At 39.9% G+C, this 25,940-nt stretch overlaps 1 protein-coding gene across 2 annotated transcripts; it reads left to right on the plus strand.

Moving 5' to 3' along the window:
* The first annotated feature begins 677 nt into the window (after positions 1–677).
* Positions 678–19,212, plus strand: LOC132405066 (eotaxin-like). Of its 2 annotated transcripts, none has more exons than XM_059989809.1 (3): positions 678–767; positions 17,795–17,915; positions 18,227–19,212. In XM_059989809.1, exons 1-3 carry the CDS (start codon positions 755–757, stop codon positions 18,345–18,347), a joined length of 255 nt encoding a protein of 84 aa, XP_059845792.1. In that variant the 5' UTR covers positions 678–754; the 3' UTR covers positions 18,348–19,212. The 2 variants fall into 2 exon arrangements, with proteins under 2 accessions (XP_059845792.1, XP_059845788.1); XM_059989805.1 differs by lacking the exon at positions 678–767 and adding an exon at positions 15,499–15,637.
* The last annotated feature ends 6,728 nt before the right edge of the window (positions 19,213–25,940 follow it).

Genomic DNA, 25,940 nt, shown 5'->3' on the forward strand with positions numbered 1-25,940 from the left:
CAGATGTGTGGTGAAACAGGCAGAATAGCGCCTCTTTCACCTCAGACAGTTGAAGAAGTTTGGTTGAAAGTTGAGGAACTTTCTACAATGGCACAATTCAGAGCAACCTGACTGGCTGCATCACTGCCTGGTATGGGAGCTGTAACTCCCTTAATCACAGGACTCTGCAGAGAGTGGTGTGGACAGCCCAGCACATCTGTAGATGTGAACTTCCCATGATTCACGACATTTACAAGGACAGGTATGTAAAAAGGGCCCATAAGATCTTTGGGAACCCGAGTCACCCCAGCCACAATCTATTCCAGCTGCTACCATCTGAGAAGTGGTACCGCAGCATAAAAGCCAGGACCAACAGGCTCTGGAACAGCTTCTTCCACCAGGCCATCAGACTGATGAGCTCACACTGATTTGAATGTACTCTATATTACATTGACCATTCCATTTATTATAAATTACTATGATTGTACATTGCACATTTAGATGGAGACGTAAGGTAAAGATTTTTACTCTTCATGTGTGTAAAGCATGTAAGAAATAAAGTCAATTCAATTCAATGTCTTTGTATTAAAGAAGCCTCTAACAAAATCACATACCCATACCCACTCTTCCTGCTCTTGTAGGGGCAAGGAAATATCAATGAAATCTCCTAAAACAGCAGTGACTAGCAAACTGCAAAATGTGGAAGAGGTCGTATGAAACTGTCTGGAATGATCTTCAGTCTAGTAAAGTGAGTCAGACAAGTACTCTGGCTTGCATGGATAAAGCAGGTAAGAGTACATTAAAGCCATGAGGGCAATGCTCTCAGTGATGATAAAGAATGCAATTTAAGTGTTAGCCCTTTAAGCAGCATAGTTTCAGGATAAACAGGATTAGTAAAAGCTTTTTATTCTGTGAATATGCAACAATTGTCATTTTAAGGACAAGTGAGCGTGAAAATTTCAGATGAATTCTCTAAATTCCATTTCCATCCAGGGTCATTCTTGCACTAATAAGTCAGTTTATGAGTGTGAAACTTTCCATAGAAAATGAAGTGATAAATTACTCATTAGATGTGGAGGCAAATAGAAATGAATGCAAAACGTATCACTTCACTGCTGCTGTAGTCTGTTAGTATTATGCACAGCTGAGACACATATTGACCTCAGTCTGAACATCAAGCCTGTGCCTGGGGTGGTATGGGTTAATTTGCAGCATGGGACATAAGGAGTGAGAGCAATAAGTTCCTTAGGTTTTCCTTGTTTTTGGATAAATAGTACAGCACTATTTTATTTGGAATTGCCCAATGAATTTCTGGGTCTAGGTTTTAAAGTTTAGGCATATGTGCCTGGAAACTAGACATTGAGACTCTGAGAAATATTGAAAGATATTTGCACTCTAAATGAAGCAGATTAGTATCATTGATTTATCAGTTTTGCAGATAAATCTATGAGAAACAGTTCTCAGCATGCCTTCCTTGTCAGCCATCATACAGCAGCGTAAATGGTAGCAGTTGGATGGTAGTTTGCCTCCCAGGTGCCAGGGTCCGGGATGTTTCAGATCCTGTCCAAGATAACCTGCAGTGGGAGGGAAAACAGCCAGAGGTTGTGGTACATATTGGTACCAATGACATAGGTAGGAAAAGGGAAGAGGTCCTGAAAAAAGATTACAAGGAGTTTGGAAGGAAGTTGAGAAGAAGGACCACAAAGGTAGTAATCTCAGGATTACTGCCTGTGCCACGTGACAGTGAGAATAGGAATTGAATGAGGTGGTAGATAAATGTGTGGCTGAGGGATTGGAGCAGGGGACAGGGATTCAGATTTCTGGATCACTGGGACCTCTTTTGGGGCCGGTGTGACCTATACAAAAAGGATGGGTTGCACTTGAATCCCAGGGGGACCCATATCCTGGCGGGGAGGTTTACTAAGGCTGCCTAATAGTAACAGGGATATCGAGGAGCAGATAAATAAACAGATCCTGGAAAGGTGTAATAATAACAGAGTTGTCATGATGGGAGATTTTAATTTCCAAAATGTCGATTGGCATCTCCCTAGAGCAAGGGGTTTAGATGGGGTGGAGTTTGTTAGATCTGTTCAGGAAGGTTTCTTGAGACAATATGTGGATAAGCCTACAAGAGGAGAGACTGTACTTAATTTGGTATTGGGAAAAGAGCCTGGTCAGGTGTCAGATTTCTCAGTGGGAGAGCATTTTAGAGATAGTGATCATAATTCGATCTCGTTTACAATAGCATTGGAGCGAGATAGGAACAGACAAGTTAGAAAAGTGTTTAATTGGAGTTAGAGGAATTATGAAGCTCTTAGGCAGGAAATTGGAAGCTTAAATTGAGAACAGATGTTCTCAGGGAAAAGTACGGAAGAAATGTGGCAAATGATCAGAGGATATTTGTGTGGAGTTCTGTATAGGTACGTTCCAATGAGACCGGGAAGTTATGGTATGGTACAGGAACCGTGGTGTACAAAGGCTGTAATAAATCTAGTCAGGAAGAAAAGAAAAGCTTACAAAAGGTGCAGAGAGATAGGTAAGGTTAGGGATCTAGAAGATTATAAGGCTAACAGGAAGGAGCTTAAAAAGGAAATTAGGAGAGCCAGAAGGAGCCATGAGAAGGCCTTGGCAGATAGAATTAAGGAGAACAAGGCATTCTACAAGTATGTGAAGGGCAAGAGGATAAGACATGAAAGAATAGGACCTATCAAGTGTGACAGTGGGAAAGCGTGTATCGAACCAGAGGAAATAGCAGAGCTATTTAATGAATACTTCACTTCAGTATTCACTATGGAAAAAGATCTTGGTGATTGTAGTGATGACTGGCAGCAAACTGAAAAGCTTGAGCATGTAGATATTAAGAAAGAGGATGTGATGGAGCTTTTGGAAAGCATCAAGTTGGATAAGTCATTGGAACCAGATGAGATGTGCCCCAGTCTACTGTGGGAGGCGAGCAATGAGATTGCTGAGCCTCTGGCAACGATCTTTGCATCATCAATAGGGACGGGATAGGTTCCGGAGGATTGAGGGTTGCAGATGTTGTTTCTTTATTCAAGAAAGGGAGTAGAGATAGCTCAGGAAATTATAGACCAAAGAGACTTACTTCAGTGGTAAGTTGATGGAGAAGATATTGAGAGGCAGGATTTATGAATATTTGGAGAGGTATAAAATGATTAGGAACAGTCAGCATGGCTTTGTCAAGGGCAGGTCATGCCTTACAAGCCTAGTTGAATTTTTTGAGGATGTGACTAAACACATTGATGAAGGAAGAGTAGTAGATGTAGTGTATATGGATTTCAGCAAGGCATTTGATAAGGTACCCCATGCAAGGCTTATTGAGAAAGTAAGGAGGCATGGAATCAAAGGGGACATTGCTTTGTGGATCCAGAAATGGTTTGCCCACAGAAGGCAAAGAGTGGCTGTAGACGGGTCATATTCTGTATGGAGGTCGGTGACCAGTGGTGTGCCTGAAGGATCTGTTCTGGGACCCTTACTCTTTATGATTTTTTATAAACGACCTGGATGAGGAAGTGGAGGGATGAGTTAGTAAGTTTCCTGATGTCACAAAGGTTGGAGGTGTTTTGGATAGTGTGGAGGGCTGTCAGAGATTACAGCGGGACATTGATAGGATGCAAAACTGGGCTGAGAAGTGCCAGACAGAGTTCAAACAGGATAAATGTGAAGTGGTTCATTTTGGTAGGTCAAATATGATGGCAGAATATAGTATTAATGGTAAGACTCTTGGCAGTGTGGAGGATCAGAGGTATCTTGGGGTCCAAGTCCATAGGATGCTCAAAGCAGCTGCGCAGGTTGACTCTGTGGTTAAGAAGGCATATGGTGTATTGGCCTTCATCAATTGTGGAATTGAATTTAGGAGCCGGGAGGTAATGTGGCAGCTGTATAGGACCCTGGTCAGACCCCACTTGGAGTACTGTGCTCAGTTCTGGTCCCCTCACTACAGGAAGGACGTGGAAAACATAGAAAGGGTGCAGAGGAGATTTACAAGGATGTTGCTTGGGTTGGGGAGCATGCCTTATGAAAGCAGGTTGAGTGAATTCGGCCTTTTCTCCTTGTAGCGACGGAGGATGAGAGGTGACCTGATAGAGTTGTATAAGATGATGAGAGGCATTGATCGTGTGGATAGTCAGAGGCTTTTTCCCAGGGCTGAGATGGTTGCCACAAGAGGGCACAAGTTGATGGTGCTGGAGTAGATACAGAGGAGATGTCAGGGGTAGGTTTTTTACGCAGAAAGTGGTGAGTGCGTGGAATAGGCTGCCGGCAACGGTGGTGGAGATCGATACGATAGGGTCTTTTAAGGGACTTTTGGATAGGTACATGGAGCTTAGAAATATAGAGGGCTATGGGTAAGCCTGGTAATTTCTAAGGTAGGGACATGTTCGGCAGAACTTTGTGGGCCAAAGGGCCTGTATTGTGCTGTAGGTTTTCTATGTTTCTATGCAAATGTCAGATATGGAGATGAAAGAAAACGGTGTGAGACAGCTGACTTGTCACTTATCTGTGTTCTTCCTGAAAGGTAGTGCCTGGTCCCCCCACATCACCATAAAGCATGGGTGATTAGTTAGTCTTGCATCAAAGCACACCTTTGTCCTGTTTGATTCTGAAAGTTTGCAAATATCACTGAGACTTGCATTGATGAAACAAATATATACAGCAATAAAAACTCATGCAGGTGGGTGAAGGCAACAATGATCTTCTCAACAAATCATATATATATATATATATATATATAGCACAAAAATAAGCCCTTCAGACCACCAAATCCACGTCAACCATAAATCCACATTTACATTGGAGTCATGGAGAAGTACAACACTGGAAAAAGCCCATCTCAATAAATGCCAAAGCTATTTAAACTGCCTACTCCCAGTGGCCCACATCGGGACCATAGCCCTCCATATTCCGACTATCCATGTACTTATCTAAGCTTCTCTTAAAAAAGAGAGAAATCAAGCTCACGTGGATCACCTTGCTGGAAGCCTGTTCTACACTGTCAAAACCTTCTGAGTGAAGAAGTTTCCCCTCGTGTTTCCCTTAAGCTTCTCACCTTTCACCCTTAAGCCATGACCTATGGTTGTAGTCCGACCCAACCTCAATGGAGAAAGCCTACTTGCATTTACCCTATCTATATCCCTCATATTTTTGTATACCTCCATTAAATCACCTCTCAATCTTCTACATTTGAAACAAGAGAGTCCTAAGTTATTCAATCTTTCCATATAATCAGGTCCACCAGAACTGGTAACTCTTGTAAATTTTCTCTGCACTCTTTCAAACTTGTTTACATCTTTCCCGTAGGTAGGCAACCAAAACTACACATAATACTCCAAATTAGGCCTCACCAATGTCTTATACAACTTCAACATTTGATCCCATCATCTGTATTCAATACATTGATTTATGAAGGCCAATGTTCCAAAAGCTTTCTTTATGACCCTATCTATGACATCACTTTCAACAAATCATGTACCTGTATTCCCAGATCCCTTTGTTCTACTGCACTCTTCAGTGCCCTACCATTTACTGCATAAGATCTACGTTGGTTGGTCTGACTGACGTGCAAAACCTTGCACTTGTCTGCATTAAACCCCATCTTCCATTTTTTCAGCCCATTTTTCCAGCTGATGCAGATCCCTCTGTGAGCCATGATAACCTTCCTGACTGTCCACTCCACCCCCAATCTTGGTGTCATCCACAAATCTGCTGATCCAGTTAACCATATTATCATCCAGATTATTGATATAGATGACAAACAGCAAAGGACACAGCACCGATCCCTATGGAACGCCACTAGTCACAGGCCTCCAGTCAGAGAGGCAAACAACTACTACTCTCTGATTCCTCCCACAAAGCCAATATCCAATCCAATTAACTAACTCATCCCAAATGTTGAGCGACTGAACCTTCCTGACCAGCCTCCTGTGCAGGACCTTGTCAAATGCTTTATGAAAATCTACATTTACTGCCTTGACTTCCTTCACTTTCTTGGTATCTTCCTCGAAAAAGTCAATAAGATTAGTTTGATATGACCAACCATGAAGCCATGCTGACTATTCTTAATTAGTCCATGTCTATCCAAATACTTCCATTTCTAGTCCCTGAGAGTACATTCCAGTAACTTTCCCACAAGTGATGTCAGACTCACTGGCCTCTAATTTCCTGGTTTCTTTTTCACATAGCTGAACAACATTGGCTATCCTCCAATCCTCTGGTACTTTTCCTGTCACTAAGGATGTTTTAAATATATCTACTAGGGCCTCACCAGTTTCTGCACTTGTCTCCTATAAGGTCCGAGGGAACACCTTTGTCAGAGCCTGGGGATTTATTTACCCTGATTTATCTCAGGAGTGCAAACACCTCCTCCGCTGTATTCTGTACAGCAGTGGTCTCCAACCACTGGGCCATGGACTGCTACCGTGAGGAAACAATATGATTTGGTGATATGAAATGATATGAGTCAGCTGCACCTTTCCTCATTCCCTGTCACGTCCACTGTTGAACTTGAACGCACGTGAGGTCATCAGTTGCCTAAACGCAGTGATACCCTCACGCGGCCGGTGAGAAGTGCTGTTGCTACTGGCCTGGAGTGCGGACAGATGGGCACTGCCTCTAAACCTGTTTCGCGCACCGAATGCTGGTTCGGAACCCGGTGCTAAAATATTGGCAGACGACCTACTTCGGGCTCAGGGTTTCATAAGTAGCAGAGCAGCTACCTCACTGCGATCTACTGAAAGTCATCCCTCGAGCCAAACTTTTGTCGGCCGATAGATCCTACCTACAAGGAGGGTGGACATGCGCCCTGTCACACTCTTGGCTCAATCAGTCACTCTGCCCTTACCTTGTCCTCTCACTGGTGTGTTGTAATGATTTTATATGTCCATACGAGGAAAATATGCGCTGTGTGTTTAATATCCAAACATTAGTTAAAATGTTATGATGCTATTGACTTAAAAGTGAGTTATAATTGACTTACCACTGTATTGTGTTGGCACATGGTCCAGTGGATAAGGCATCGGACCAGTGATCTGAAGGTCACTGGTTCGAGCCTCAGCTGAGGCAACGTGTTTGTGTCCTTGAGCAAGGCACTTAACAGCACATTGCTCTGCGACGACACCGGTGCCAAGCTGCTTGGGTCCTAGTGCCCTTCCCTTGGACAACATCGGTGGTGTGGAGATGGGAAGCTTGGGCAACTGCCGATCTCCCATACAACCCTGCCCAGGCCTGCATCCTGGAAACTTTCCAAGGCACAAATCCATGGTCTCACGAGACTAACGGATGTATATATAAAAAAAACCCACTATATTCATGTGAGAAAAATATGCACTGTGTTTAATATTAAATTCATTAGATAAACCCTTATAGAAATGAAATTGAGTGTATTAGCCACTTATAAGTGACTTACAGTTGACTTAACACCTATTATTCCGGTCAAGATTAACACCACCCCCCACCACCCCCATCGGCCGGTCCGCAAGAATCTTGTCAATGTTAAACCGGTCCGCAGTGCAAAAAAGGTTGGTGACCCCTGGTGTACAGGGTTTATGAAGTTGATAGGGCTTTGATAGTAGATGTAGATTGCAAAGTATGCATTTAGGATCTCTCCCATCTCGTTAGTCTCCACACACAGATTACCAAACTAGTCTTCCAGAGGACCATTTTTGTCCCCAGCAATCATTTTGCTCTTAACATACTTGTAGAATCCCTTGGGATTCTCCTTCACCTTGTCTGCTGGAGCAAATTCATGCCTTCTTTTAGTCTTCCTAATTGCTTTCTTAAGTGTTCTCTTGCATTGCTTGGACTCCATAAGCACCTCATTTGCTCCTACATGCTAGGTACCTCCTTTTTTCTCTGAACCAGGTCTCAATATCTCTTGAAAACAAACATTCACTATACTTGTTATCTTTACCTTTTATTCTGACAGGCACATACAAGCTTTGTCCTCTCAAAATTTTATTTTTGAAGGTCTCCCACTTTCCAAGTACACTTCTGCCAGAAAACAATCTGTCCAAATCCACACTCGCCAGGTCAATGCTGATACCATCAAAATTGGCCTTTCTCCAACTTAGAATCTCAACCCGTGGACCAGACCTATCTCTTTCCATACTTACTTTGAAACCATTGGCATTGTTGTCACTGGATGTAAAGTATTCTCCTACACAAACATCTGGATCCTGCACTGCCTCATTCCCTAATAGCAGATCAAGTATCGCACTTTCTCTCATTGTGACTTCAATGTACAGATGAAGGAAACTTTCCTGAAGATGTTTGAGAAACTCTATCCCATCTAGCCCTTTTACAGTTTGAGATTCCCAGTCAATATATGGAACGTTAAAATCACTTTCTATAACAACTGTATGTTTCTTGCAACAGTCTGCAATCTCTTTATAAACCTGTTCTTCTAAATCCCTAGGACTGTTGGGTAATCTGTAATATAGCCCTATGAGCATGTTCATATCTTTCTTATTTCTCAGTTCCACCCAAATAACCCTACTAGTCATGTTTTCCAGTTTGTCCAGACAGAGCACTGTGGTGACATTTTCCCTGACAAGTAATGACACCACTCCTTTTTTAATCCCTCCCACTCTGTCACGTCTAAAGCAATGAAACTAAAGAATATTGAGCGCCAATCTTGCCCCTCCTGCAACCAATTCTTACTAATGGCTACAACATCATAATTTCAGGTGTTGATCTAATGCACTGAGCTCATCTGCATTTCCTATGATACTTCTTGCATTGAAATATAATTAGATCAGGACACTAATCACACTGTGCTCAACCGTTTGATTCCTAACTTTGTCTGAGGTCTTACCAACATCTGCCTCCACAACCTCTCCACTAACTGTTCTGGCACTCTGGTTCCCATCCTCTTGCAACTCTAGTTTAAACCCCAACATGCAGCACCAACAAACCTTCCTGCCTGGATATAGTCTATAGTCCCTTTCCAATTCAGATACAAACCATTCCTACTTCACAGGTCCCATCTTCCCTGGAAGGTGAAGGCCCAATGACCCAAAAATCTTATGCCCTTCCTCCTACATCAATTCCTTAGCTACGTATTAAACGCTATAATCTTCCTAGTTCTAGCCTCATTAGCACATGGTATGGATAGCAATCCTGAGATCACAACCAAGGAGGTGCTAACCTTTAGCTTAGCACCTAACTCCCTGGACTCCCAATGCAGAACTTTGTCACTCACCCCAGCCATGTCATCGGTACCTACATGGACCATGGCCTCAGGCTGTTCACCCTCCCACTTACTGATGCTTAAGAATGTTGAACTGAGATGTCCTATTCTTTGGCATCTGGGAGACAACACACCATTCAGGAATCTTGTTCTAGCCCACAGAACCTCTTGTCCATTCCCTATCCTCTATCATCACAGTGTGACTCTTCTCCTCCCTTCCCTTCTGAGTCACAGAGACAGATTCAGTGCCAGATTCCCGACCACTGTGATCTTCCTCTGTTAGGTCAACCCCTCCAATGTATCCAAAGTGGTATAAGATACCTGTTATTGTCAGGGATGGCCACTCAGCACTGTCTCCTTAATCCGTTTCCCCTTCCTGACTGTCACTGAGTTTCCTGTGTTCTGCACTTTGGGTGTAACCACCTCTCTATACCTGTCTAACACCCCTTCAGACTCCCAGATGACCTGGTGTTCAGCCAGTTTCAGCTCCAACTCAACATAGATTGGCAGAAGCTGCAGCTAGATATACTTCATGCAATTGTAGTCATCAGGGACACAGGATGTCTCCCTGCCTTTCCATATCCCGCAAGGGGAGCATTTCACTATCTTGTCTGTCACCTCTACTGTCCTGACTGTACAGATATAAAGAAGGGAAGGAAACAAAATGTAACCTAGAGCTTTTCTTTTCTTTGCTTTCCCCTTCCACCTTAGGCCACGAACTTATCAACCACCCGGATGAGTTATGAACTTCAAACTTTCTGCATAATCACTCAGAGAGTTGAACTGTATGTGTATGTAATGAGAGCTGTATAACTCATCTCCTTCTAACTTAGGCCACAAACTTATCAATCACCCATGCTGTGGACACTTCCTGGAGGTCCAAGATCCATATGCTCCTTGACTGCTGAACTAAGTGTCTAAATGTAGGAGGGGACTATGTTGAAAAATAAATGTGCTAGGTTTTCTCAAATTGACTCCTTCTACCTTAGGGGACAAACTTATCAATCACCCCTCATACTTCACAAAAAACAAACTTGGCAAATTTTAGGAAATTTGGGACATTTTCTACAAGTTTCTGGAGAATAATATTCAGGATGATGAAAGTAACAAACTGAATTGACTGCTTTTTTAATGGCGAGGTGTTTGTTTTTTTTAGTGTGTGTGTTTTTTTCTTGTAGTTTATTTTTCCCTTTTCTTTAACTTTGTTGCACTTTTAAACCTATGGATGATCTAATGTGTTTTCATTTCATTTTGTAAAAGCAATAAAGGGATGTTTAAAAAAATAATCACTGTCTGGCATGGAGGGGCTACTGCACAGTACCGAAGGAAGCCTCAGAAGGTTCTAAATCTAGTCGGCTCCATCTTGGGCACTAGTCTACAAAGTACCCAGGACATCTTTAGGGAGCGGTGTCTCAGAAAGACGGTGTCCATTATTAAAGGCCTCCAGCACCCAGGGCACTGTTACCATCAGGTACGAGGTACAGAAGATTGATGGCACACACTCACTGATTCAGGAACAGCTTCTTCCCCTCTGCCATCCGATTCCTAAATGGAATTTGAAGCTTTGGACACTACCTCAGTTTTTTTAACACACTGTATTTCTGTTTTTGCATATTTTAAATAATCTAATCAATATATGCAATTGTTTTACTTGTTTATTTATTATTATTTTTATTTTATTTTTTTTCTCTCTCTGCTAGATTATGTATTGCATTGAACTGCTGCTGCTCAGTTAACAAGTTTCACGTCACATGCCGATGATAATAAACCTGATTCTGATTCTGATTCTGAATAAACAAGTACAGTAACTCAATTACGTATATTGAATAGATTTTTTTATATGAGCAAAAACAGAAATACTGTATATTAAAAAATTGAGGTAGTGTCCAAAGCTTCAATGTCCATTTAGGAATCTGATGACAGAGGGGAAGAAGCTGTACCTAAATTGCTGAGTGTGTACCTTCAGGCTTCTGTATCTCTCCCTGATGGTAACAGTGAGAAAAGTGCATGCCCTGGGTGCTTCTGGGAAGTTGAGTTTATTTATTTGTTTGTTTGTTTATTAATTAATTAATTAATTAATTAGGGATACAGTGCACTACAGGCCCAATGATTTGCACTGCCCAGCCACCCACCTGTTTAATATTAACATAATCACAATCTTTGGACTGTGAGAGGAAACTGGAACACCCAGAGGAAATCCATGTGGTTGTGTGGAGAACGTACAAACTCCTTACAGATGGTACCAAAATTGAACTAAGAACTCTGATGATTTGAGCTATAATGATGTCACACTGATCACTACACTATTGGGGTGTTAGTGTGACCTCTGAATGAAAGTCAGTAAATGCTAGAAATATACAATGGTCAAGCCGTAGAGAATAGAATAAAGATAATGTCTCAAGTTGATGACCTCACGTTGGAAATGGAGCATTTACAGTCTCGAGGCTGAGGTTAAAATGGAGATTTCAATGAGGTCACAGTTTTCTGTGAGGTCGACTTTGTGGAACTACATTCTGTGAACTATCTGTCAGTGAATGCTGGTTGCTTGTGGTTGGTTCCTGAAATAGCAATGTTTCAGACCATCCGGTGTTAGTAGGGTTTATTTCTTCAGTGAAAGAACAGTCCCTGTCATTTTCTTTACCAATGTGGTTGAATGTCTCACTGCTGATTTAATTTGGATATTGCATGCAGTTTAGTGAACTGAATGCTAGCAAACACAAGTATATTTGCCAGAATGAGTGTGAAATGTTAATGGCTGCATACAGTCATCCAGAACTGTGTGCAAAATGACTTCATGTAGTTTTAATTGAATTTTTAACTGGAATAAAAACAATTAATCTTTTCATAAGCCTCAACACAAAACTGTTTGCTATCCCTGACAATGGGAATTTACACAAGGATAGAAAGTTTATTGGGGCTCTAAACATGCTTATCTATTCTTCCTCTGCAGTTCCTTGGCATCCTCTGTATCTCCATTACTGACCTTCTGATTAATTATCAATGTATGTGTTCTTGATACAGGGATTATTCAATGGAACTTTGAAAAATAATCAACTGTCCTTTGACATTGGGTGAAACAGATCCAACTTAATGAAAATAAGAACACTTCCATTGGCTGTATTTCTACACACTGTCCCTGATCTCCTCAGTCATCCTGGGACAGTAAATAATTCTTCTCATTTGTGGTAGCAACGAGTTACTAAGTGACTATACTTTATCATGTCATTTGTCTGTTGTTTAGCAACCTCAGCCTTACACCTTTGAAGATCAGATCACTTAAATAATGGCTTAATTTGAAAACTATGTACATTGGTCTTATGGTCTTAAATATGACCTGAAATAGGATTGACATAGAAGGGAATAAAAAAAATGAGAAAATGTAGGAAACACTGTCAGAGGGAGGGCTTGAGATGGAAAGATAAAAATTACTCTGATGGGATAAAACCAGGGTTCACGTGGTGACGTGTTGATGACAGCACCATCTATTTATGAGATAGTAATGGAAATTTTGAAAGAATGAACCCAAACAATGTAACATGGCAGGCAGAGCTGTAGGACATCCCCATCAGCCCAGGATGTCAAAGAAGGAGAGAAAAACTGAGCAACTATCACAGGTAGATGACCTATGTACAGTAGAAATGGCCAGCTCTAATACAAACAAAGAATGCAAGCTACCTGATATGTTCAACTCGATGTTGAGTTCAGAAGACTTCCACATGCCCGGACAGAAGATGAAGTGTTATTACTAAGGCACATATTGGGCTGCTTTATAACATCACTGGGGGTCATAGAGAAATAGTTCAGAGTCTGAATGAAATGGAGGTGATATTTAGAATGGGCCCTCTCAATCTTCATGCTTTCTGAAGAGAACTGTTGATGGTCTAGGAGAAATGCAATGCATGACGTGTTCCATTGCATGCATCTTGACTAACCAATTGTAGGAATTGACTGTCCTGCTCATTTGGGTCAGGATTGGATTGCACAATTGAAAGTCAATTGGAAGAATATATTCACCTATTCCTGATCTTGAACTGAAGAAATAGAACTCAAAGTTGAAACATTGCTTTGACACATCCATTGCCCCAGACAAAACTGAATCCCAAGTATTCTTCTGCTCTGGAAACACACACAAAATGCTGGTGGAACACAGCAGGCCAGGCAGCATCTATAGTGAGAAGCACTGTCGACGTTTCTGGCTGAGACCCTTCGTCAGTGACGAAGTCTCTCAAAGTCATAATTAGGCTGTGGTTTTCCGAATGCTTATTAATCCTATCCTTAAAAATTCTCTCCAGTAACTTTCCTGCTACTGACGCGAGACTCACCAGTCTATAGTTTCCAGGATTATTCCTCATTCCCTTCTTGAATAGTGGATCAACATTAGCTGCTCACCAATTCTTCAGAACCTAGCGAGGACATGAAGATATTGGTCAAGATCCCAGCAATCTCTTTTCCTGCCTCTCTCAATAACCTGGAGCATATGCCATCAGGCCCTGGGGAATTATCTACATTAACTCTCTTTAAAATACCCAACACTACCTCCTCCTTTACCTTGAAATGCCCTTGTATATACCTGCAATATTCTCTGTACTGATCCTCCATATCCTTGTCCTTGGGAAATACTGATGTAAACATACTCATTAAGGACCTCATCTATATTCCCTTTATCCAAGTAAATGTTCCCCTATTTATCTTTGAGTGGTCCTACCCTCTCCCTCGTTATTATTTGCTCTTGATGTACTGCATGTTTAGAATGCCTTAGGATTCTTTTAACCCTACTTGCCAAGGACTTTTCATGGCCCCTCCTGGCTTTCATAATTCCCTTCTTGAGTTATTTCCCAGGTTCCTTATAATCCTCAAGGGTTCTGTTTGATTCTAGCTTCCTAAACTTTACAAACTTTTTCTTTTTCTTCTAGACTAAGTTAATTACTTCTCTCAACATCCAAGATTCTCTTACGTTGCCATCCTTGTCCTTACTTCTTACTGGAACATACCTGTCCTGTACTCTGTATATTGGGTCTTTAAGCACCCTCTATATATTGGATGTAGTCCTGTCCAAAAACAGATGTTCATAATTAACTCTCCCGAGTTCCTGCCTAATGCTCTTGTAATTTGCCCTGCTCCAATATAATACTCTGTCACAAGGTCCATGTTGGGATTTTCAATTACCAGCCTCCAGCTTTAGTTAATGACTTTTCTCATTTCTACCTGAACTACTTGGAATAAGCTCAGTTTGCAGAGTCAGAACAAAACTTCTGTTTTTGCAATGTGTTATAATTTGATTTTGTTCAGGATGTGTAAACTGTGACTTGATTTTAACTTCAGGCTAGGCAAGGATGGATCAACTGGAGTTGTAGTGGTCTTCCAACCTTTTTAGAAACATAGAAAACCTACAGCACAATACAGGCCTTTCAGCCTACAAAGCTGTGCCGAACATGTCCTTATCTGAGAAATTACCTAGGGTTATCCGTAGCCCTCAATTTTTCTGACTTTCATATACCTGTCCAGGAGTCTCTTAAAAAAGACCCTATTGTATCCGCCTCCACCACCGTCGCCAGCAGCCCATTCCATGCACTTACCACACTCTGCATAAAAATTTACCCTGACATCTCCTCTGTACCTACTTCCAAGCACCTTTAAACTGTGCCCTCTCGTGTTAGCCATTTCAGCCCTGGGAAAAAGCCTCTGACTATCCACATCGTCTTATACACCTATATTTTTGTATTCCAAAAAGTTAACATTACAAATCTATTGAAGCAATAACACAATGGATATTAAAAACATTAATTATTTCTTGTATATATTTTTATGTTTGTTTTTATTTCTTGAAACTAAAAGATGCTAATTAAGATTTTACTGTGAGTTACAAATGCAGACAATTAAGAATTCCATAAAGAACAAATATATCTTTTTAACTTGATCGCCACACTAATACAAGTTCATTACTTTCTCTAATTAAATTTTTGGTGTTAGTGGTGTGGTTTACATGAGACAAAGATATGCAGATGAGATTTGTTTACTCTGTAAACCAAAGTTTCCCACGAATCAATCTAAGAATAATAAATCAACGTTCTTTATAGAACAAATAAGAATTCCACAACCATTGAGCTAAAATAAACTGTAGAGTTGATAATGACTATTATGCTATTAAATTTTTAAATCATAGATAATTGCAATTGAAAATCTAAAGAGAACCACGAAGGTTAGGAATAGGAAGGGTAGATGAATCTAAACGTCTCATCACAATTTCCACAGAGACACCAAACCTACCTTCCACTCACTTCCTCCCTCACACAATATAAAACAGGGGTTGTTCATCTCAGAGGATATATATGAGCTACAGTTGAAACGTTTTAATAGCACCAGCACCACCAGTGAGGAAAACTTTTTTCAACAAAATGAAGCAGTTTCTTGTAGTGTTGATTGGTCTCAGCATACTCAACATTGCTTTGTCAGGAGGTGAGTGAATGTTTTTATAGGTTTATTCCACATTTATGCCTATCGTTTGTTTTTAAATCTGTCACTTAAGTAGTATTTGCAGGGCATCTCATAAATTCTAAACAATTGGTTGCTAGCTTTTCAATTCCAATCACACTGCCATTTAGAGCATTGTATTGGATCCACCTCCAAGCAAATATCAGAATGCTTTAAAAGAACCAGCAAACCATATTTTTTCCACGATATATCCAGAATACCTTTTAGCCTTGCTTTTTATATACATCTGCAGCTTCCCATTGTTAATTGTGTTTTTGTGATTGAAACAATTGCCGAATTACCACAACAGTGCAACAGTTAATAGTTCTGTCTCGCCGCTCCTAACCTCACGTGCTCTCTGTGTGGAGTTTGCATATTTTACCTGTAACCACAAGGGTTTCCTCCAGGTGCTCTGGCCTCCACTCGTATCCCAAAATTGGCTATTGGAAATGAATCCTAGTGCAGTTAAAAGATAAAATAATGCAAAGGGAATTGTTGGACATGAGTGAGAAGATTCAGGAAAGAAAGATGAAGAATGGGAATGACAGGATTACTTAACTAGGTGCTGACATGGACCCGATTGGCCAAATCATCTCCTCATGTTTCACAGTGAGTAATATATCAGGAGGCAACATTTTTACTACAGTTATAGTGTATATATTGCTAGACTTCCAGTTTAAATATGAAAGTAATCTGAATTGTCTTGAAGTGGGTTTTAACTTCTCATTACATCTTTCAATATTACACTCATTCTAAACATGTTTGGCAAGAACCACTTTAATATGGATTCCGCTACTGGAAGAGTGGCAAAGATTTACTTCATCTTCTTTATTTACAGCCCAATTAACATAGGTGAAGGTCCAGTGCACTTTATAGTCAGTATTGATCTCTATTCAAACCAACAATGGCTATCGCTGTCTTCAATTATTTTTACAATGCAGCATCACCAAACAGCAGTGCATAATGCAATTAAGGAAACACGTGGCATATCACTATATCTAATATAATGTGTTTCGTGTTTCAATATGCTTATCTATATGAGCCAGTTTTATCCATACAGAAAACCAAGCACTTCAGTTCTTCCACTCTATGTCCATTTTACCAACCCTAACTGTAAAATCTGCTTACTAAAGGTTGTCTCAAAACAAATTGTGAACTTTGCCATTCATAATGTTAATAGGAAAGCATTAAGAATAAAAGCAGTGTGTCTCTATAAGTCTTCAATAAAATAAAAATAATTCTATTAATTCAATTCTGTGATTTTTTTTCAATTTTTTCAATTGCAAATGCAACCAACTAAGAATGGGATAATTTGCTGCTGTTTCAAAAATCTCTATTGAATAATAAACTTGAACCTCACTACAATAGCTCCTATGGTGACAATGACATATTTTGCTGCTCCACATTATTATTCCTGTCCTCCAATTGGAAAACTCAATCAGTGAAGAGAGGGATTTTTAATCTGTGACTTGAGCCAAATGTTTTGATAGAACAGTCATTCAGCATCTGGGAAAGCAACATTCATCTCCATCATCCTGTCTTGTTTATAGACAGAGCATGTATCTTACACAGAGTGATGGATATCTGGAAAGTGCAGCTATGAAAGATAATGGAGACAAGTATAACAGAGCCGTTTAAAAGGTTCTTGGATAGGCAGGTGTATGTGCAGAAAATTAAGGGATATGAATATTCCCTACTCTAACCTTTTACCTTTTCTCACCTGCCTGTTACCTCCCTGGGACCATCCTCCTTCCCTTTCTCCTATCATCCATTCTTCTTTCTTATCTGATTCCTTTGTCTCCAGCCTTTGATCTTTCCCACCCGCCTGGCTTCACCATATTCCACCTGGCCTCTTTTCCCTCTTCCCATCTTTTTATTCTGATCTCTTCTCCCCTCCTTCTCAGTCCTGAAGAAGGGCCTTGGTCCAAAACACTGACTACTTATTAATTTTGATATTTACTGCCTGACCTGCTGAGTTCCTCCAGCATTTTGTGTGTGTTGCTTTGAACACAGAATGAGCTTAGTTAGGAATTTAATTACTAGTTCAATTATTTCAGTGCTATACTGAAGCACTTGTTCCTTTGCTGTAATATTCAATGTTCTGCACCTTCCCATTATTACCTCAAAGCTTCTGTTTTTTAGCTCCTACTCGTGTACTGACCAGCTGTTGCAAGAGGTATTCAAAGAAAGTCCCCTCCATCGACAAAATCCAAAGATTTGAAATCCAGAGCAATGGAGGCCGTTGCAAGATTAATGCTGTAATGTAAGTCTTTCTCTTCTTCTGAGGATCAAAGATGACTTGTTTTACTGAGGAGTGGAACATGCCCCTATTTGATTACGTTTAACTTGGGATTGTTGTTACATATCAGCTACCACATGGCTTTGACAGAACAGGGTCTTGGTCCAATGACAAGAACTGCCAAGCCAACAGGATAGCAAACTCCGCTGCAAAGATTTAGCACGCACACATTCTAATATCTCAGTACTCTGACTCTGGCTGGCACTGGATCCTAGTTTTAAGTCATTATTATTCTCAAAGCATTGTACGAAAATTTAACTTCTTTTTCTTTTTAGATTCACAGTTGGGTCCAGGCGTATCTGTGCAGATCCAAAAAGGAAAAAGGTCATTAATACTTTGAAACAACTCCCAGAAAAGGAACAGAAGATGAAAATGATGTTGATTGTCTGGGATTAAACAAATGAAGGAAGTTTTCAAAGACTTGATATAATGCTTTCTTGTATTTTACACATTTCCTTGGAAAGTTTGCACATGGAAGCAACATCTGTATTTATATCATTAAATTGTAAATCAGATTCATCTTTTGATCCTCTCTGATATTTGAACTGTTTCTGTACATCTCCACTACCACAACCACCTTTCATGTGCCATTAGAGTTAGGTATGAATATTGCATAATAAATAAAATCTGACTGTCCTCCATGCTTGTATCAATGCTGTGCAATAGTAGTTAATCAAGTGTAAAATTAGTACTGATGAAGAGACAGATCATTCACATACCCCACTGAAATTTACCTGAAGAGTAAGATCTCGATCTGAAAAACAAAAGCTTGAACCTCAGTGCTACCTGTGTGGACCTCTACAAGTATATGTGTTCTCATCTCCAAAGAGGTTTACAAATTGCTACATTATAAGCACATACTCACATATATTGTAAGTAATGCTTTAGCATAAAGGGACTATGTTCATCAAGGCAATGATATTTTGTAATTTCTCCATTTAAAATGGCTTCACAGTCAGGTCATTCATGAAAAGTCATTCATGTTAAGTGTTTCTCCTAAGAAGGTTGAATGAAGGATGGGCCCCCTTAAACTGACTGGATCAAGCAGAATTTATTTAATTTCAAGATTGTATAATTGCCCACAGAATTTGCAGAGAGAAAATATACTGAAATTTCAAGCTTCTGTTTAATGCCACTTTTTAGCACTTTATAACATCCCACAAAGGGAGTCCTTCTGCTTAAGTCAAAAATATAGTTATGTATTTTAATTATAACTTTTTGGCATCTATTTTCTGTTTCAATAAATTGTGGATTTATCATTTGTACATGTATCATCTCTGTTTATTGTTAGGCATGTCTGTGTCTACTATACAGTTGATTTACTGGCTATATTAAAGTTCAAAAGTTGGAAGTTCAAAACACATTTATTATCAAAGTATGTATACATTATACAACCATGAGATTCTTTTCCTTACAGACAGTGACAAAACGAAGAAACCCAAAAGAATCAGAATCAGAATCGAGTTTAATATCACTGGCATATGTCATGAACTTTGTTAATGTTGTAGCAGCATACAATGTAATACATGATAAAGACCATAAGACCATAGGACATAGGAGCAGAATTAGGCTATTGACCCATTGAGTCTACTCCACCATTCAAACCATTTCTCTGCTCCTCAGCCCCACACCCTAGCCTTCTCTCTGTAACCTTTGATACCATGTCCAGTCAAGACCCGACCAATCTCTGCCTTAAATACACCCAGCAAACTGGCCTCCATGGCTTCCTGTGGTAACAATTTCCTCAAATCCACCACCCTCTGGCTAACGAAATTTCTCCACATCTGTTTTAAATGGACATCCCTTTATCCCGAGGCTGTGCCCTCTTGTTATAGACTCCCCCAACATGGGAAACATTCTTCTCCACATCTACTCTGTTAGGCCTTTCAATATTCAAAAGGCTTCAATGAGATTCCCTCTCAGCCTTCTAAATTCCAGCGAGTACACCTTCTTTGTGAACCCCCTCAAAACTCTCTCCAATACTAGCAAAACTTTTCTTGGATGAGGAGCCCAAAACTGTTCACAATACTCAAGGTGGGGCCTCACCAGTGCCTTATAATGTCTCAGAATTACATCCCTGCTCTTATATTCCAGACCTCTTGAAATGAACGCTGACATTTGATTTGCCTTCCTCACCACCAACTCAACCTACAAGTTAACCTTTAGGGTGTTCTGCAAAAGGACTCCCAAGTCCCTTTGCATCTCAGATCTTTGGATTTCCCAGCATTTAGAAAATAGTTTACTCATTTATTTCTACTACCAATGTGTACGACCGAGCATTTTCCAATATTGTATTTCATTTACCACACGCTTGCATATTCTCCTAATCTGTCTAAGTCCTTCTGCAGCCTACCTGCTTCTTCAACACTACCCACCCCTCCACTAAATTTAGTATCATCTGCAAACGTGGTAACAAAGCCATCTATTCCATCATTTAATCATTGATATACAGTGTAAAAGGAAGCAATCCCAACACCAACCCTTGCAGAACACCACTAGTCACTGGCAGCCAACAAGCAAAGGATCCTTTTATTCCCACTTGCTGCCTCCTACCAATCAGGCAAGGCTCTAACCATGTTAGTAACTTTCCTGTAATATGATGGGCTCTTAACTTGGTAAGCAGCCTCATGTGTGGCACCTTGTCAAAGTCCTTCTGGAAGTCCAAATATACAACATCCACTGCATTCCCTTAATCTATCCTACATGTAATCTCCTCAAAGAATTTCAACAGGTTTGTCAGGCAAGATTTCTCCTTAAGGAAACCATGCTGAATTTGTCCTATCTTGTCCTGTGTCACTAACCTCATCCTTAACAGTTGACCCCAACATCTTCCCAACCACTGAGGTCAGGCTATCTGTTCTAGAATTTCATTTCTGCTGCCTTTCTCCTTTCTTAAAGAGAGGAGTGACATTTGCAATTTTCCAGTCCTCTGGCACCATGCCAGAGTCCACTGAGTTTTGCAAGATCATTACTAATGCCTCCAGAATCTTCACCACTACCTGTTCAGAACTCTAGGGTGCAGTTCATCTGGTCTGGGTGACTTATATACCCTTTGGTCTTTCAGCTTTTTGATCACCTTCTCCCTTGTATTATTAACTGCACTCACATTTTCTTCCTCACACCCTTCAACAATTGACACACTGCTAGTGTCTTCTACACTGAAGACTGATGCAAAATACTCATTCAGTTCATCTGCCATCTTCTTGGCTCCTGATATTATCTCTCCAGCCTTATTTTCTAATGGTCCTATATCCACTTGCACCTCTCTTTTATTGTTTACATACTTGAAAAGCTTCTACTATCAATTTTGATATTGTTTGTTAACTGGCTTTCATATTTCATCTTTTCCCTCTTAATGATTGTTTTAGTTGCTAAAAGAATTAGGTTTTTAAAAACTTCCCAACTTTCTATCTTCCTGCTATCTTGTGCTTTGTTATATGCTCTCTCTTTTGCTTTTAGATTCCTGTTAGCCACAGTTGCACTATTTTGCCATTAGAGTGTTTCTTCATCCTGCGAATACATCTATCCTGCACCTCCCTCATTTTCCCAGAAACTCAAGCCATTGCTGTTCAGCTGTCATCCCTGTCAATCTCTTCTCTCATACCACCGTAATTTCCTTTACTTCATTGAAATACTCCTATGTTAGACTTCACTTTCCCCCTATCAATTTTTATGTGAACACTGTGATTTTGTGATCACTGCCTCCTAAGGGTTATTTTATCTTAAGCTGCCTAGTCACCTCCAGTTTATTGCATAACCCCCAATCCAGTATACCTGATCCCCTAGCAAGCTCAATGACAAACTGTTCTAAAAAGCCATCTCCTAAGCATTCAAGCCTCTCTTGAGATCCTTTACCAATCTAATTTTCCCAATCGACCTGCATGCTAAAATCTCCCATGGCTATCATAGCATTTCTCTTTTGACATGTCTTTTCTAATTCCTGTTGTTGGGAGGCTTGTACATAACACCCATCAGGGTCCTTTTACCCTTGCACTTTCTTAACTGAACACACAAAGGTTCAACAGCTTTTGATCCTATGTCAAATCTTTCTACTGATTTGATGCCATTCCTTACCCCAGCAGAGTCACACCAGCCCCTCTGCCTACCTTCCTATCACTCCGATACAACATATAACCTTGGACATCCAGCTCCACACTACAACCATCCTTCAGTCAGAATTTAGTGATGGCCACAACATCGTACCTGATAATCTGTAATAGTGCAACAAGATCATCCACCTTATTTCTTATATACTGTGCATTGAGATTTAACACTTTGAGTACTATACTTGCATTGGTACTCACCCTGCTGGCTGCAATTTTGTCCTATCATCTGCCTGCCCTTCCTGACTGACTGCACTCTTATCTTTGCTTTTTTACCATTCATTCTATCCTGAGTCTCTTCACTCTGGTTCCCACCCCCCTGCCAAATTAGTTTAAACCCTCCCCAACTGCTCAAACAAAACTGCCTGCAAGAATATTGGTCCTCCTTGGGTTCAGGTGCAACCCATCACTTTTGAACAGATCATTCCTCCCCCTGAAGAGATCCCAATAATCGTAAGAACATAAGATCATGAGAAATAGGAGCAAAAGTAAGCCATCCGGCCTGTCGAGCCTACTCTACCGTTCAATATGATCATGGCTGATCTGGCCATGGACTCACTTCCAACTACCTGCCTGCTCCCCATGTTTACCAGAAATTTTACTCAAAAATGTTATTAATTAAGTTTTTAGTTGTTGACTTTATTTTGCTTGCCACTGATAAGTAGTCAATGGGCTTCACCAACATCACCTTAAACCAGATTAGTTTTATGGATCCACATAAACTTAATCAATAAGTTGATAACTAAAATTATTTGAATATCCTCAACAATGATTTCAATTACTGAACTTGACTGTTTTCTATGAGATAAGCACTGGCTTATATTTAAGTTTTATTTTGAAGGCGAGCTGCTTCATTCCTTTCATCTATTGAAGATCTCTTTGGGGGGAGAAATGGTCAGTGACATGATGAAAAATGAACAGTCACAAGGAAGCATTTTATCTCAGACTTGGTACCATCTTCCGTCGTGGTTGAAGAAGTTTGCAGAGGGGATCTGAGGTTTGAGAAATCCCTAATCTCCTCTCTTTAACAAGGAGCCCAGATAAAAACTGAAATTCATTTGCACATTTTTAACCATGGTATTGCAATGTAACTGGTGCATCTTCACATTTGGGACACCAAACAATGAGATACCAATCAATGGGTTACCATGAGTTTCCTTTGCCTGCCACATCAATTCTGCATCACACTTCCACTTTAACATTTATGCCTGTAGCTTCCTGCCCTCTTCCAACAAGTCCCAACAACGAGGAACATCATTTCATAACAGTTTCAGGTAACTTGTTTTCTAAGCCTGCATGATTTTGTAATATTAACTCAGTTTCTCTCAGTTGACTGATATTTTCTGATCTACTTGCTATTTTCTACAACTCTGGCCTGTGTTTCACAGTTTTTATATGTCAATTTGATTGTATTGTCTCAACCAAATTTTTTTTCAACTCTTATTACTACAGCCGCCTTGGCCTGATCCCGTCAAGAATATTTGCTTTGTGTTATCTATCCTTCCTCAAACCTCCAGCAACTTAAAACTTGTTTCTCTTTTTACTGGGTCTGATGAAAGGGCATTACACAGAATATTGCTGGTCTCTGTCTCTGTTTCCAGCATTTTCTGCTTATATTTTATATTTCTGACATGTGTATTTATTATTTTTTTTGTTTTTGGACTAATACATATATTTGTACCTTAACCTTCAAATAACAGCACAGTCTCCTCTTTATTACAGTGTTCCTCTTTCTAGAGTGTTCTTCTTCAAACTGGCTGCTACTCTTTACACAAAGAAACTACCTTCTGATACATTTCAGTTTCTTTCACGGACACTTTCACCACAATGTCACAAAGGGGTCTTTCCAGTCACGTCGTCCATCTGCTCATATTTTCTAGCAGCACAAGCTGCAACGTGGTTTCTCAATATTTTAAGATCAATGCTTTGTGACAACAGCATCATCAAACACACCAAACTGGCGAATAATATAGTTGTTTTACAAATTAACCCTGTCAGTTCAATTGATCAGTGATGATATGAGACAGTATACACCTGGTGAAACCTCTGATTGCTGGTTAACAATATAATAATTGGTCCCCATTTACTGTACATGAGGTCTTCATCTAATGTTGGGATCTTCCATACCTCCAACAAACACCACCCCTCAAACAACAAGAGTTGTAAACATTTTATCTAACAGATGGACTAACACCTTGCAGTTGTTCCCAGCCCTTGCTTGATGGCATTGGTCCATGGCATAAAAAAGATTGGGAACCTCTCTGCCTTACAGGGAATCCCAAACTGAAGTCCTGGAACTGACCTCAGCTGAAAAAGTGCTACAAATGGTTTCTTCTGACCTCAATTATAGATTCCATTTGAGACTCCTAAATAGCAGCAAATGAAAAGATGATTATGAGTTGTATGAGAGAGTAGCAGAGCATTTAATGTTTAATGTGCTGTCTAGATATAGTTACACTGAAAATATAGACAAAACAGGCCAAGAGTGCCAATCATTCCATATTGTTTGTGCTCCATGGGACTACTTGTGTCTTCTATATTCTAATCAAATCGATAAAACTCTGCAAATTCTCCCTTGTATGCTGATCCAACATTGCTTTATGTGTTGTATTATTTATCTCAAAATCTCCTTATCACAAGGATTTCTACATTCTCATCACTCTTTTTCCCATAATTGGAAGCTTTTTCGTCATGCATTATTAAAGATGTGAGTTCATCCACACAGCATTTTTTTTTTAAAAATCCTTTAGCTTGAAAAATTCTACTTTTTTTGTTTGAGAGGTTTGACCTTGTATTTCTGGTCTTACACTTATAAATCTTCACATCATCTCCAGATCAGTTATGACATTTTATAAAGTGGTTGTTAGATTTGTGCACAGCAAACCCAAGTCTAATTAAAGGTTCAAATCACATCAAAAAATTCAATCCCTCAGAAAGAAACAACTGTATTGCTTTCTAATCTGAAAACTGGGCAATATTGAACCTTGAGTAGGACGTCAGGTACCCATGTAATTTCTAAGACCATTTCTGCAATTTTTCTTGATTCTGCCCTGGTCTCAATTCATCATCTTATCTTCAGCTTTGCTGTTTTGACTTGATCCTTCCAACTTTCTCCAACCTGCCTTCCTTTTTTTTCTCCTGCATAGACCATGACTTTAAATCTCTGCTTCCTCTGTCCTACCTTGTATCAAGTCCAATTCAGTCATTGCCTCTGTGTTTGCAAACTTATGTGCTTGGGTGAGGCCTTGAGTTTATAATTCCTTAATATCTAAACATTTCTCCATGGTCTCCATCCTCTCTTTGTAGCATCTTCATTAAATATGAACATCTGATATGTTAGAAAAGATCCATGTGAGACACTGCTAGTGGTGATATGACGTGTAGGAACGTGAGTGGAGAGAGTTCTGAGCATATGCAGGATGATAGAAAGATCAAGAAACATGCTATTGTAAAAACATTGTGGTTGTTCTTAAATAAAAGTTCTATTTCTTCCAGAATATGGTTCTTTATTAGTAACACACAGTATGTATGAATATGAAGAACACAACATGGTGTCAGAAGTCAGTCTGGAAGAATAATACATTTCCTAACATGGGAGAATCGAAAATAATTTTCTGAAAGTAAAATTCAAACTGTTTTGGTGTTGCTAACAGTATTACAAATGGAAGGTTTGCAGCCTGCATCGACACTTCAATTGTCTGGGAATGTAACTGAGAACTGGAGAAAACTTAAGCAATGTTTTGAATTGTATTTATTGGCGATCGATGCGGATCGAAAACTGAAAAAAACGAGAGCTGTGCTTCTACTCCATGTAACAGGTGATGACACAATTGAGGTATGTAATCATTTTATTTTTGAAAATGGAGATAATTTAACATTAAAACCA

Source organism: Hypanus sabinus, chromosome 2 (genome assembly GCF_030144855.1).
Source record: "Hypanus sabinus isolate sHypSab1 chromosome 2, sHypSab1.hap1, whole genome shotgun sequence".
Lineage (NCBI taxonomy): Eukaryota > Metazoa > Chordata > Chondrichthyes > Myliobatiformes > Dasyatidae > Hypanus > Hypanus sabinus.

Excerpts from the sequence above, each read along its gene's own strand:
- LOC132405066 (XM_059989805.1), top strand. The coding sequence starts at position 15,577 with ATGAAGCAGTTTCTTGTAGTGTTGATTGGTCTCAGCATACTCAACATT. Across the intron at positions 15,638-17,794 it reads CAACATTGCTTTGTCAGGAG|CTCCTACTCGTGTACTGACC; the intron begins GTGAGTGAATGT and ends TCTGTTTTTTAG. Across the intron at positions 17,916-18,226 it reads TGCAAGATTAATGCTGTAAT|ATTCACAGTTGGGTCCAGGC; the intron begins GTAAGTCTTTCT and ends TTTTCTTTTTAG.